The sequence below is a fragment of the Equus przewalskii genome, chromosome 1, assembly GCF_037783145.1.
Source record: "Equus przewalskii isolate Varuska chromosome 1, EquPr2, whole genome shotgun sequence".
Classification (NCBI taxonomy): Eukaryota; Metazoa; Chordata; class Mammalia; order Perissodactyla; family Equidae; genus Equus; species Equus przewalskii.
Genome location: NC_091831.1, coordinates 132783002 through 132797625, shown reverse-complemented (window position 1 = coordinate 132797625; position 14624 = coordinate 132783002). Strand labels below are relative to the sequence as shown.

Sequence of the window (14624 nt, the reverse complement as noted above, 5' to 3'; positions counted from 1 at the left end):
TGGTTCACTGGTTCCTTTATTTATTTAGGAGGTTGGGGGAGGGACACGGGGTGGGGTTGGGGGGGGGGGCAGAGGAAAATTACCTAGCGGGAAAGAGGGTTGGGAAGGGTTGGCAGGGACCGAGCTAGAAAGCAGGAACACTGATTCTAGAGCTGAAAAGGAGAAGTGCACGTTTGTAAGTACCTGGTGCGAGTTCTGTAATAAAACCTACCTTATGAATAAGTACAGTGGACTACTACTTAGTACATTCATACATGTTTCTACCATCTCAAGATTTTTATATATACAGTATATGATCTGTTTTTATAAATGTACAGCTTGGAAAAAAGAGATCCTTCTCGTAATAGGTACAGCATTAAACACAAAACCAACATGGGCCAGCCACATTCCAACCGAAGACCCAGAGAAAGCAAGGCTGACAGCCCAGCCCCAGCCCCCGCCCCCGCCCAGCCCCGCAGCCCTGATGGTCCCGGCAAAGTGTCAACCAGGGCCCTCTGCACCTGTGGGCTCTGCAGGCCACGCCCACCCTGGGCGTCTGCGCTGGAAGTGCCCACTCATGCCAAGCCCAGCCTGCAGAGAGCAGGTCCACCCCGAGGGAAGGTGGCAGAGAGGAATGTGTGTGTCAGGTAAAGAAAAGAGGGATGCAAGAGATGTGCTCTTCAACTCAAGGCACTTGTCAGCGGCCACCTACAGCCATTCCCTGGACCTGGTGAGCGAGCAGGTTACTGTTTTGACAGAGCCAACGAGGTCTGAGGAGACCTTGCCTGTCCTCTCGCCAGGGTTAAATACAATAAATAAATCTTAGGGGGTGGTTGTTTTGTCTTCCTGGGTTCCTATGAATAGGCTACCTTTTAGGATAATTTATGGAGCGACACTCCCTTGTCCCCAACGCAGCTTTCTGATGTCCTCCATGGGGAAGGCGCCAGAATAACTCCAGGTCTTGCAGAAGCAATTGCTCACTATGGATCAGAAGGAGAGCCCCAAATGTCCCCTCCCCTGTCTGTGCCTGGAGCTCCTTCGCCCCGTGCGTCAGAGTCTCTGTGCGCCTCAGATCTTGGTCACATAGTTGTTAGGGAACAGGCCCTGCTTGCCTCGTAGTCGACCCGTCCACCAGCCAGAAGGATCTGCGGGGAGACAGAGACGGTGAGCGTGAAGCCGGGCAAGGCCGTTCTGCCCGGGCCACACACACCCAACTAACATGGGTGCATCAAACGGGCAGTGCTGACTTGGCTCCATCCACGTTCTTTTTTTCCTTCTTTATTTTCTTTTGTTTTCAATGAAAAAGTATCTTGTAAAAAGTAACCCCTCCCCCATGGCAGACACACAGATGTGCCACTCAGGGTCCCCATCAAGGAAGAACCTGCCACCAGAGGGGTTTTGCTGACAGTCCTCAGCTGGCCACCCTTTAGGGCAGCCCAGCCTCTGAGATGAGGCCACTGATCCTCTGGGGCAGCCTCGGGCCACTGCCTGAGCCAGGCATGGGCGTTTCAGCCTCCCCAACAAGCAGGCCTTGCTCTGGAGCCCCTGCTGGGCTGGCAGCCTGTGGGCTGGCGCTGTGGTCTGATGGCACCCAATCCGGCTTCCTCCCCTTTCCCTTCACAGGTGCTACCCACCCCCCACCCCCCGCACCCCCCACATTCCCCACGCCACCTCAGCCCCTGCTTCTGGGAGAACCTGTCTGCACCACTTCATAATCCTTCCTTCCCATCTTAATCCCAGACCCTTCACCGGCAATAAGAATTTGGTATAGATTCTTCCAGACCTTTTCCAGTGATTATTAACATACACACATGTATTCATTTTAAACAGAAACAGGCCATCCTATATCTTACTATTCTGCATCTTGCTTTTCAGTATTAATGGATATACTCTTTCCATGTCTGTATCCCATTTTTTAAACAGCTGCACTGTATACCAAAATTTACATAACCATTCCCTTACTGATGGACATTTGTTCCCAATTTGTCACTATTAATGCAATAAACGTTCATACACAGATCTTCATGCTCATGTGCAAGTAGTTCTCTGGGATGGGTTTCTCGGTCAAAGAATATGGACCTTCTATTACCCTTTGTAAGAAAATATAATTTATTTTTTGTAATAGGTAATACTTTCATATGTGCAGTACTTCCCAAAGTACAAAATGATGATCAGGGAGCACAGCCACCCAACCCCTTCTCTGAGGGCGAGCAACATCACCGACTTCTTGTACTTTCTTGCAGAGGTAGTTCACGGATATAAAAGTATTTATAAAAATTACCCCCTTTTGGGATAAAATCGTCCCACTCACAACAACATGGATGGACGTTGAGGGTATTATGTTAGTGAAATAAGCCAGACAGAGAAAGACAATCTCTGTATGACTCCACTCATAGGCGGAAGTTAAACATGTAGACAAAGAGAACCGATTAGTGGTTACCAGGGGGAAGGGGAAGTTGGGGGTGGGCGCAAAGGGTGCAGGGGTGCACCTACAACACGACGGACAGACAATAATGTACAACTGAAATTTCACAAGGTTGTAAACTATCATAATCTCAACAGAAAGTTAAAAAAAAATTACCCCCTTTTGTACACAAATAGCATACTATGTATATTACATGTTCTGCACTTCTTAACCCTAATAATATACGCTATAGGTCCTTTCATATCAGTGTATAAAGAGCTTCCATATTCTCTTCGACAGCTCCATGTATTCCTGTTCACAGCATTTGCCTATTTTTCTATCGGATGTTGGTCTTTATCTTGTTGATTACAAGTTGTTCATATATCTTAGTGAATTTGTCTTGTGAGTTGCAAATATCCCTCCTCCCATTTTTATTAATTTTTTATATTTTAAAATTTAAGTATTTGAATCAAATGATCTCTTATTTTACAGCTTCTTGGTTTTTTCCCATTTTTAGAAATCCTTTCCCATAATGATGTTGTAAAAAAAGAAAACACTCCCATAATTACCTCTAGGGCTTTGACGTCTATTTTATACATTTAAATATTTATTTATTTGGAATTTATCTTGGTGGAAGGGGTTAAATATAAATTCAAAGCAATCTTTTTGACAGGGGGATTTTAAAATTTTGATAAATACTGTTAAATTTCCTCCCCAAAAGTCTATCCTAGGAGTAAACAGTGAAAGAAGGAACCTATTTCTCTGAGTGATGACAGATATTACAGGCCACACTTCATTTGTGATGAAAAAATCCAGAAAGTTCTGAAAATTAAAAGTTTTCTGTAACTCATTTGATGGCAAAATTTGGCCTGAACTGACGTGAGTTTGTTTGTGACACCTCTTCCTGGAGTATGAATGCTCATGTCTCACGGCAGAAAAACTGAGTCTGATCTATGTGTTGCCCTGGGGCCCACAAGGGGGGTATATAATATAATTATAATATAATATAACACAACGATATAATATATGATATGATACGATACAATATATATACACACACACCTTTATTAGCTTTCTAAAGGCTCCCATCTCTGATATCTGGCACTTAGTTAGCTCTAAGGATGTGGACAAGGGGATGTGGACCGTACATACTTTAACCAGAGGCGAGATGTTCTGCTCTGATTCCACCGACGATTCGAGAGGCTCTGGTGTGCGTTGCCTCAAGAGCCCTCATCCACTTCTGGACGGGACCGTTTGTCTCATTATTCAGGTGGAGGAGCTATTAGGAGGCATAGAATGTTTTTTCCTAGTCTGTTTTCTATAATTTAACTTTGCTTCTGGTGCTGTTTACCATACAGACGGTTTTAATTCAGCCTTTTTATGAGGTTAAATCCTGTATCGTTTATGTCTCCTAGAGACACTTTTGCCACTGAAAGATTAATATAATATTCTAAGGTTCCTTGTAAGACTTTTATAATATAGTGATAGATTTTTAGATCTCTAATTCATCTGATATTTATTTTGTGTATGAGGTGGAGATCTAACTTTATTTCCAAAATGGAAAGTAATTGTCTATGCTTTCCCCTGATGTCAGATGCCACATTTATCATATATTATATACCTATAGACACGTGACTGTTTCTGGATTCTATTCTATCCCATTTACACAAATGGATATCTATTCCTGCGCTCACACCACACTGTGTAAATTACAGTGATAACATCACGTTTTGATAACTTCTAATTGTTTTAGTTATACTCAATACACATTATTTCTAAAAAAATTTGAAAATACTGAGAAATAAAAAGAAAATAATACTCACTTAAAATTCAACACTTAAGGAGACCACTTTAACATTTTCTAACATATACATGAAAATATAGGCATACACACAAATAGCCATATGCATTTTATATATCTTTACAAAAATGAGGCTATAGTCCAGTCTATAAACTTTTTCCACAAACATTTTTCCATTTCAATAAATATACTGTACTTTTACATCATTATCTTTAATAAAACAATTTTTGCATCCAAGTTCACTGAATGGATACAGCAAAGCTTATTTAACAAATCCCTGTTATGGGATATTAGGTCATTTCCAAAATTTTTGCTGAACAAAGCTGGTGAGAAAAATCCTGTTTGTGTTTACTAAGAGTTTATTTCAATGCTTATTTTCATTCTGACACTTCTAAAGAAGGATACTAAATGGCTTAAAATATTAAAACCTGTAGAAAACTAGATGGTTAAAAGAGATAAAAATAATGCCCAGAGGCTGTTTAGAAGGGAGTTGGTCCAGGGACCTAGAGTGAGCTCATGTGATGAAGGAACTTCTTAAAGCATGGTTCCTGAGCTGTCCTTGGCCACCTCTTCCTGAAAGCTAAACTCGCCAAGGAGCACTGCCCACTCAGGTTGGCCTTGCTCTGCTCACAAACCTCGGAGGGCTCCATACTGTCTTCACAAGTTCTCTTGAGCCTGACATTCAGGCCGCTCCTAGCTTATCTCATCTCCCAGGACATCTCCCTGGGGCTGCTGCACCGTGGTCAAGCATCAGCTCATCTTCCTAAAACGACCTGCTCTTTCTAGCCTCCATGGCTTCTCTCTCCGTCTCTCTCCCCATCCCTCAGCACAAATGTCATTTCCTTCATGGTGCTTTTTCTAGCATCCTAAGTCAGGAGTTACCTTTGTTTTTTATGCTTCCATAAACACTAATGTTTGACTATAGGTATACGATATTCTAACTTATCTTCTCTACCCAATTAGTAAAGCATTACGCCAAGCCCACAGGCCACTTTTAGAAAGGATGCTTTGGGTTGCCTCCCTGGCTTGCATTCCATCTACCTTAATTATGAGGTGGCCATGAGGTTTGGGTGGGATAGACCCGTTTCCTAGGGCAGACCCCATCAGGCCTACCCGACACAGGGTACAGCCTTTGTCTTGCCACAGAGATTGGTTCAGAGATGGGCACATGACCAATTTGGTTCAATCAGAGTGAAACCTAGGACTTTTGTCCAATGGCTGAGAGAAGTGTCAGAGATAAAGCAGATTTCCAACATGGTTTGATCTATTGGCTGATGCAGCCATTTTGCTACCATGAGGAAAATAGCCTGAGAAGGGAGCAAATACAAAGAAAAGGGCAGAGCTGAAAGAAGCATTAAAAAAATGAAGCTGGAGGGGGCTGGCCCCGTGGCTGAGTGGTTAAGTTCGCGAGCTCTGCTGCAGGCTGCCCAGTGTTTCATTGGTTCGAATCCTGGGCGCGGACATGGCACTGCTCATCAAACCACACTGAGGCAGCATTCCACATGCCACAACTAGAAGGACACACAACGAAGAATATACAAATTTGTGCTGGGGGGCTTTGGGGAGAAAAAGGAAAAAAAATAAAATCTTTAAAAAAAAAAATGAAGCTGGAGTCTTGATCAAACTGAGCCTAAAGCCTGACCTACCTCTGCAAGTTTCAGTTAGAAGAGCCCATAAATTCCCTTCATATTTAAACTAGTTTTTATAGCAATGTGACTACATGCTCTTTGGGAGGCAATCCTGCCCAGCCAGCCACTCACGCACTTACCTTCTTTGATAATATCGATAATGTCATTGGCATTGAAGCTGAGTTCGTCTGTGTCCTGAGCATCATAGGCATACAGAGCCTTGCACTGTGGCACCTGAGGCTTAGGCTTGGGCTGGGGTTTGGGTCTGCCCCCTGCTGGGGGAGGCCGACTGGTCGTTTGTCTCCGGACCCTGTGGAGAGAGCGGAGGCAGGTGAGAGATGGGACCCAAGAGGAGACACAGCAGCACTGTGTGGTGGCCTGGAGCATGGGGCCGGCACTGGCCTGCTTGAGTCCAACCCCAGCTCTACCCTTAGAAGGCTGTGTCACTCCCTAAACCTTCTCTGAGAATAAAACGCCCTCGCTGACAAGGTCGTTGCAAAAGCACATCGTTAGGTTTTCATAAACATTAGCTGCTGTTACTCCGTCCCTAGCATGGAAGGAAATGTGGGAAAGACACATATTCATACAAAAGTTTATAAAGCATATTTATACATCTAAAGGACAATAAGACAAATAGTCACGACTCTATCACCCTCCCCCAACTTTAGAACAGAATTTTGGCCAGTGCCCTGGAAGCCTGCGGGAGCCTCTCTTCAACGGCAACCCCTCCCAGAGTTAACAACTACTCTGCGTTTCCTATCAATAATTCTGCTTTTCTTTGCAGTTTTACCACACACAGAAGTATCCCTAAACAGCACATGTACTTCTCCTCTTTTTTTTACTGTATAAAAGGAATCACATCCTACTATGGCTCAGTCCATTTTTGAGAGGTACCCTGTTGACACACGTCATTGTAGCTCCTTCATTCTTGTTGCTTTATACTGTTCCATTGCATGAATATGTCACAATTTACTCCTCTAGTCCACTGTTGATGGTCATTCAGGATAACTGCAGTTTTCTTACACAAAAATGCTCCTGTGAAATTTTTTTTTTTTTTTGAGGAAGATTAGCCTTGAGTAACATCCACCGCCAATCCTCCTCTTTTTTTGCTGAGGAAGATTGGCCCTGAACTAACATCTTTGCCCGTCTTCCTCGACTTTATATGTGGGACGCCTACCGCAGCACGGCCCAATAAGCAGTGTATGGGTCCATGCCTGGGATCTGAACCGGCGAACCCCAGGCCACCAAAGTAGAGTGTGCAAACTTAACCGCTGTGCCACCAGGCCAGTCCCCTGTGAATGTTCTTATGAAAGAGTTTATTCAGAGCAGTTTCTCTACATCGGCGCTATTGACACGTTGGGCAGATAATTCTGTGTTGGGGGGCTGTCCTGTGCACTGTAGAGTGTTTAGCAACAGCCCTGGTCTCTACCCACTGGATGCCGGTATCCCTTCCTCCCCCTGGTCGTGATCGTCGAAAATCTCTCCAGCACCAGAACCCTAAACCAGGGCTTCTAGCTTTGAATGTATTCTTCCTACATACTGTACTGTCTCCACTCACCATTCATGTTGTCTCAAAGGCACATAACTATAGCTTGTTCCTATTTAGTGAGATCTTTCAACTTCTATCGGAAACAGCTATTTATTAAATATGCTCATAAAAAACATTTAGAAAAAAAGGAAATAGAGATATAGAAAACATTTTTTCTCCACTTTGCATAAGGACAAATTAAAGTAAAGCCTACATTCATTTGCTTATAAAAGAAACTTAAGATTTCCTCTAAGAGGGGTTGGGCTGAACTCAACATGGTGGGGCTGGCTGTTAGGTCTGGTGGGGTCTGTTAACACCTGTGGGATGGGGGAGGGTCGGCGTTCTGGAAGGAAAAAGCACACCCAGTTTTGAGCTGTGCTCTCAAGAGGCCAGAGCCCTCTGTCCTTGCTGAGGTGCTGTGATAACAGATGCTAGCTGGGTGCTGATGAGCAAGTCAGATTACGAGAGGAAGGCTATGGGGGAGGGGTCCTGGCTGCCAGCTGGGTGGTAGGACTATCCCTGGCAGGAACAGGGTTCCTTGGGTGCTGCCTGGGGCTCCCAGTGTGGGAAGGAACAAACCCCAAGCTCCATTCTTCTCAGAATGGAGCCCACCTTCCCACCCCCAGCAAGCCCTTTTCTTTTATTGTAGAGGAAAAGCATCTCTTAGATGGTTAGCGTGACTTCATTTCCTCCCGAGTCTATTGGAAATTCCCATTCCCTGCTTGAGAAGTGCTTGCTTCTCTGAAAGCTGGCCAGGCGAGCAGGCTTTTAATTAAGCAACCTATATATTAGGGATGTGTCAGCCTTTGGTTAGTAAGAGCCATTAGCCTGATACTAGAAGTCATCTGATTTCCCAGCAACACGGAACGGGGCGGGGGCACATTACAGCACCGCGGGAGGGAGGAAAGCCTCCACCTGGCAGCCCCAGGGAGCAGGGCTGGGAGGGAACGTGCATATATGCGCACATGTGCCCCCCCCCCACACACACACTCCCCAAATACTCGCAGATGGAGAGTTGGCCTCTCTATGTCCAGGGGAAAAACCTACCATTAGTCCAGATTGATGAGGCATCTGGAGGAGGAGTCTTGGGACTTAGGTACATTCCCCAAGCAGGGGGCCTCTTAGTGGGGAGGCAAAGACAGGTGACCCCATGAAAGGTGGGACTATCCTCCCTGCAGCCATCCCGGGAGTCACCTCCCTGGCTCCTCTGCCCATCCGCCTCCAGCTTTGACTGAGCCCTCCCAGTTCTTCCGTCATGTCTTTCTTGCCAGCTGCTTCCTATCTCGGCTCCCCGAACATTACCGCAGCTCGGGGTTTATTAGTTTACCTCACCTTCCACTGAAAATCATTCTAACAGCCTCTCTCTGCTCTTGGGAAATAGACCAAAACCCTTCCTGGGGCCTGCAAAGTCCCTGCCAGATGTGGCCCCTGTTGGTGCTCAGCCTCACGTCCTGCCACGGGCCACACTGGCCCCTTCCTACCTTTCTTCACGGAAGCCCCTGAGCCCTGGTTGGGGTTAGGACCCCCTATGCACGTACTCCTAGCTTACATCATATTTGCTGGTGAAAGACAATGCTTTCCCCCTAAGGTGAAAAGAGGGATGGCAACTCTCTCCACTTTTGTTCAATACCACACTGGAAGCTCTAACCAGAGCAATTAGTCAAGGAAAAAAAGGCATACAGACTGGAAAAGAAGTGAAAATACTACTATTTGCAGATGAGACTGTCTCACACACAGAAAATCCTCAGGAATACAATAAAAAACTACCAAAACAAGTTCAGCAAGATAATAGAATACAAGATCAATATATAAAAATCGGCTATAGTTTTACGCACTAGCAACGAACAATCCAAAAATGAAAGTGAGAAAAGAATTCCATTTACAATACACAAAAAAGAATATAATACTTAGGAGTAAATTTAAAAGAAAGATGATTCCATTTAACAGGAAATGTTAGCAGGACAGGGTGATCTATATCCATGGAAAGTAGATTAGCGGTTGCCTAGGGCTGGGGCTGGGGGTTGGGAGAATGACTGGTTTCTTTCTGGATGACAAAAATGTTCTAAAATTAGATTATGATGGTGGGGGCCGGCCCTGTGGCCGAATCGTTAAGTTTGCATGCTCTGCTTCGGTGGCCCAGGGTTTCTCCGGTTCGGATCCCGGGCGCGGACATGGCACCGTTCGTCAAGCCATGCTGAGGTGTCATCCCACATGCCACAACTAGAAGGACCCACAACTAAGACACAGCTATGTACCAGGGGGCTTTGGGGAGAAAAAGGAAAAAAAAAATATTAAAAAAAAAAATTAGATTATGATGATGGTTGCACAACTCCATGACTATACTGCAAAGTACTGAATTGTACTTTAAATGGGTTAATTTTATGGTATGTAAATTATATCTCAAAAAAGCTGCTTTTGAAATAAACAAGTAGGCTGCCCAGGCCCCTCTGGGCTCTGCAGTGCGCTGCTGATACCCGGAGTGACCTGGGCCAGCCTGTGTGCGAGCAGAACCGGGCAGAGGGGAGGAGCGGGTGGAGGGAGGAGGATGTTTCAACACCTGTGTGAGCACAGCCATCACATGGTCTTTTGTCCCAAGGCATCAGAGGGTACTTCCTCAGGATAAGTCAAAGGAAAACCAACCAAAGGAAAACCTCAGGGATTACTGGGGAATTTGGGTTCCCGTGTAGGCCCTTGGCAACAGTTAGCTTGATTCTCCCAGGCCCTGTACAACCGCTACCACACTTTATCACTTGGCTGAATGGGGTGCATTGCACTCCACACTCCGGGGCGGGGGCACGTCCAGGCAGTTTTGAGATGCGACATAGTTTGCTGGGGAGCAGAGTGTGGACTGTGTTTGATGGGGACTGGGGAGGGCGGCTGGAGGCGGGGAACAGTTCTGCCCTTGGCATCAGGGAAGGGTCTGTTTAGGCAACCCTGAGGTCACCATTGTCTGGCTCTTTCCTGTTTAAATGTCCTCTGTGACAGGAAGGGGTACAACCGTTCCAGTAGGGCAGCGTGTCCCAAAGTGAGCCCGTTCCAGCAAAGGGCTCCTTCTTGCCAGCCACGGCCGCCTCTTTCTCACATCTGGGCATGTCTTCACTCTTCCTAGATTAACAGATGGCATGTCGTCTGGAACCCCTGCCTGTAGCCTTACAAAATACAGATAAACTCGCCCTGGCTATGCCTGCTCTGGGCAAGGCACTGTGCTGGGCATTTTCACAGATATCGCATCATCTAACCTGACAGCACTCCCACGAAACGACTGATCCAGGTTCCTGGAATTCCTGCTGGTTTCATCATTGGATGGCACCGTGGCGTATGCATACGGCTCCCAGATGTAGCCACACTGACCTTTCTGATCCCTTGGTCTGGCCATGCTCCCCTGGCCTGTCCCCAACCCCCAACCAGCACTGCTAATTCCTGCTCACCTTTGGATCTGGTTTCAGTCCCCCGCCACATCCTCTGGTAGCCTATGCCTGCTCAGGGCAGGGGATCAGGGTAAAGGCACTTGTGTCACTATTTAGCTGACTCCCTATGAGGACAGTAGGTTCCACGGCCTGTTTGGGCTCACCACTGTGACCCCCAGACCTGGCACCAGGCCCAGGAACACCGTGTGGCCTCAATCCGCAGGTTCTGATGGAGTGACACTGTGCAGCAGGAAAACGGGCGCTGGCTTAAGAGTCTGCATACTGGGTTTGAGGCCCAGCTCTCCTGCCAGCTGGCATGTGACTTGAGTATGTCACTTCACCTCTTCAGGGATCAATGTCTTCATCTGTGAGAACGGGATTCAGTAATGGCCCAGGTCCTTTCTCCAATTCTAAGAAAGCTTTAGAGAGTGCCCTCAACAAGATCTCAGATGTACCACGGAACACAGGAAGTCTGTGCCCACGCAGCCATCACTGTCTCTACAATTCTCCACATTGTGGACCTGGAAACCAGCACAGAAAACAGTCGGGGAGAACAGCCATCTTCCCGGCTCTATTTCAGGCAGGCTCAGCCTCAAACCCAGACAATCTCCTTTGCATCACTAGGTGGCGATCCTGCGTAATCAATAATGAGGAGAGAGACGAACTTTCTGTGAGCTGCCAGAAACTGGTTAATGAGGTCTTTCAGGTGCCTGGAGCCCTCCACTCGCAGCCACAAGGGTGATTGGTCAATGCCGTGAAGAAAGGACTCAGACTTTCTGACACAATGGACAACAGCCTCGTGCCCAGGCAGCTGGAGCTGGCTCAATCCAGCCCGTGAGAGACGACTCACACTTTCAGGGATTTCATGGGTCAGTTGTCAAACACAGCTATTATTAAAGCTGAAATCGAATACACTTGGGATTGATTAAACTATATTGAACGCAAAGACAATTAACACAACTCAACCCTTCCTAATTATTTTACTACATTTTACTTCTATCAGTGCTCTTGAAGTTATTAATCTGTTGCTTGTGTATGGTGGGAATACTACATAATGGTGTGTGACGGTGCATCTCTTCCCAACTCCGAGACCAGCGGTAGTCACGCTGGCAGCTTGAAATTGGCCCTGGTGAGGGTAGAAACTCACAAATGTTACAGCTCAGGCCTTTCTATCCCCAGAGAGCTGGTCGTTCTCCAGGACCCCACTGTCCCCGGGATCACTTGCATGCACTCATCTGAAAGTGCTTTGCCCAGAAGTGTTTTGTAATGGATATGAAGGACTTCGAGAATTTTGGTGTCTCTGGTATTTTATGATATTTGTATTCCTAATAAACCTTACATGATTGAAAATTGTGTTATAAAAACAAGTATTCCATCAGGATAATGGGGGTTGAAGTAAGAATTTCAGACTCACAATAACAAAGTTATTTGTCCTGTTGCCATTTGAACAACAAAGATTCACTCTGTCTATATGAGTATATAGTTATAAAACTCCGCATCACTCAGCGAATCCAAAATTTCATGATTTGTAACTTTGGGACAATGTAATTTAGTTTTCCTATCAAGACTTGACCCATCATTTCAGGGTAATTTGTACCCACTTAGCACTTTCTTGAGTCTATTCCCCATTAAGAAAACAAACATGCAAAGAAGGTGAGCTACAGCAACTTGCTTTGATGGCGGCTCTTTTTTCCGAGTAGGGCACCAGACCTCTAATGCAGTCACAGCACAACCCTCACCACCAAGTTCCCCGAGGGACCAAGCACGTCACCTCCAGTTTGCTTCGTGAAAACTTGCACTGCCGGAGAAGTCCTGCTTCAGTGACTGGGGAAGACCGAGTGGAGCCTTTGCCCTGAGACATCAGGATGCCTACTGACATTTGAACCCTTGTGGACAGCTGCCCAAGCTCACAAGATGCCAAAAGCCCACAAGAAAACAAAACCCCAAATGACATCAATGACACCACAGCTCTCGAAAGTGAGGGTTTGTTCATCCGCTCTCTCCTGGTGATGCCCATCGCCTTCCACGGGATGTGCGTTGTGATGGTGATTGGAGCAAAGGATGTTTAACTAGAAAAAGACCGTGGAATAGTACAGCGGGAGGAGTTTGGGACTTCGTTTACATTGTCCCAATGCAGCTAGTGTCTGCTGCAATACGATCTCATGGCTGTCTGTTCTGCGTTGCTCTGCGCCCACACTGAGCAGTGCAGCTATTACGTGCGTGTCTGTGTGTATGTGTGTGGCGGGGGAGGGAGAAGGTGTCTCCCTGACGGGTCCCCTTGTGTCGGCTTCCCGAGGCTGCCCATTCTCCCCAGTTGAGCCAACAATGCCTGAAGCTTGGAGCCCCACGGAGTCCAGAGCTCTAAGCAGGCCCGAGATTTGAGCTCTTGAGAGCAAAGCCACTGGGCCTGGGGACACCCACTTTTCAATCCTGGTAGAATATTAATATTTCCCTGCAAGGCCAAAGCACATGAATAACAGTAAAAAAAACAAATATAAACAAACTTTCAGGGACCGGGCCGGTGGCGCTGTGGTTAAGTGTGCATGTTCCGCTTCAGCGGCCCGGAGTTCACTGGTTCAGATCCTGGGTGAGGACACGGCACCGCTTGTCAAGCCATGCTGTGGCAGGCATCCCACATATAAAGTAGAGGAAGATGGGCATGCATGTTAGCTCAGGGCTAGTCTTCCTCAGCAAAGAGAGGAGGATTGGCGGCAGATGTTAGTTCAGGGCTAATCTTCCTCAAAAAAATAAAAAAGTAAAAAAATAAACTTTCAAGTTGCATAGTGCTTTATAGTTTATAAAGCTCTTAGTTAATCTTCAAGAAAGCCTGAGGGGTGGGCTTTAAAATTATATTACTACCCCTATTATACAAGTGAGGACACCAAAGCGTGGAAAGATTAAGTGACAAACGTGAGGCAGCACAGCTGGTAATTCACCAAACGATCCACGTGCCCAGCACATGCCACACAGAAGGCACGTGGCCCAGTAAATATTCCATGAATGAATCAACAAAGGAACGAGCAAATGAACTGGGACTCACACCCAGTCCGTGTAAGCGTGAATCCCGTGCTCTCTGCACACCACAGGCCGCTTCTGGGGAACTTCTCTGCAGCTCCCACACCCCCGGGGCAGTGGGTGTGCCTAGTCTATGCAAAGGCGAGCTGGGATTCAGCTTTAAATATCACTTCTTTGTTCTGCAGATGTGAAATTTATGTCTTGAAATTCCAAGAAGGAAAATAATGGCATTTTATTTCATTGGCTCTTTAAAATATGTTCTGTTCCAAAAGGTTGAATCTATAAACATTACTGGAAATGTGGGAATGGATGCCAGGAATTCCTCAGCTTCATGTCTGCCTGGGCCAGGATACGGCTGCCACTCCTGTCGATTATGGGTTGAGAAATATTGCCCTTGGACACTTGTTGGAAACTTTAAGCCCCTTGAAAATATGACTTCATTAGTAGAATCTTGTCAAGAGACATCCAGGCAGCATTTAAATTTTTCTATCGATCCCTCTTTTGTGGTATGGCCAGGAGCCCTACCACTGAGAACTTTCAATATTTTTCTGTTTCTCCAACGTCTAGTTGGATTAATCTCTGGAGGATCTTGAAATTTCCTGAAGTTGTCCTCCCGTGAAATGGACTGCAGGATTAAAAAGGCCAACGGAAAAGACATTTCCAGTCTGGGTTTTAATCCTTCCAGTAACGAACTGGAGGTAGATTATGTACATCTCAGTTATAGGAGGGAATATATAAAGCACCCTTGATTGGCAAAGCAAGTGTTCCCCTGAAGTCAGAGCAAAGGCTGATGAATGAATTGTGGATATTTTTTTTTTTTTGAGGAAGGTTAGCCCTGAGCTAACTGCTGCCAATCCTCCTC

General features: G+C 46.1%; 1 protein-coding gene across 1 annotated transcript in view; it reads right to left on the bottom strand.

Annotated features, from left to right (window-relative positions):
- The window catches only part of MYO1E (myosin IE), a 190737-nt gene continuing 176113 nt past the window's right edge, over positions 1-14624 (bottom strand). Inside the window, exons 28-29 of the mRNA XM_008526764.2 lie at positions 5953-6122; positions 1-1124 (exon numbers count right to left, since the gene is read on the bottom strand). Of these exons, the coding sequence (XP_008524986.1) occupies positions 1048-1124; positions 5953-6122 (247 nt within the window). The 3' untranslated portion in view covers positions 1-1047. The remainder of the gene's footprint in view (positions 1125-5952; positions 6123-14624) is intronic.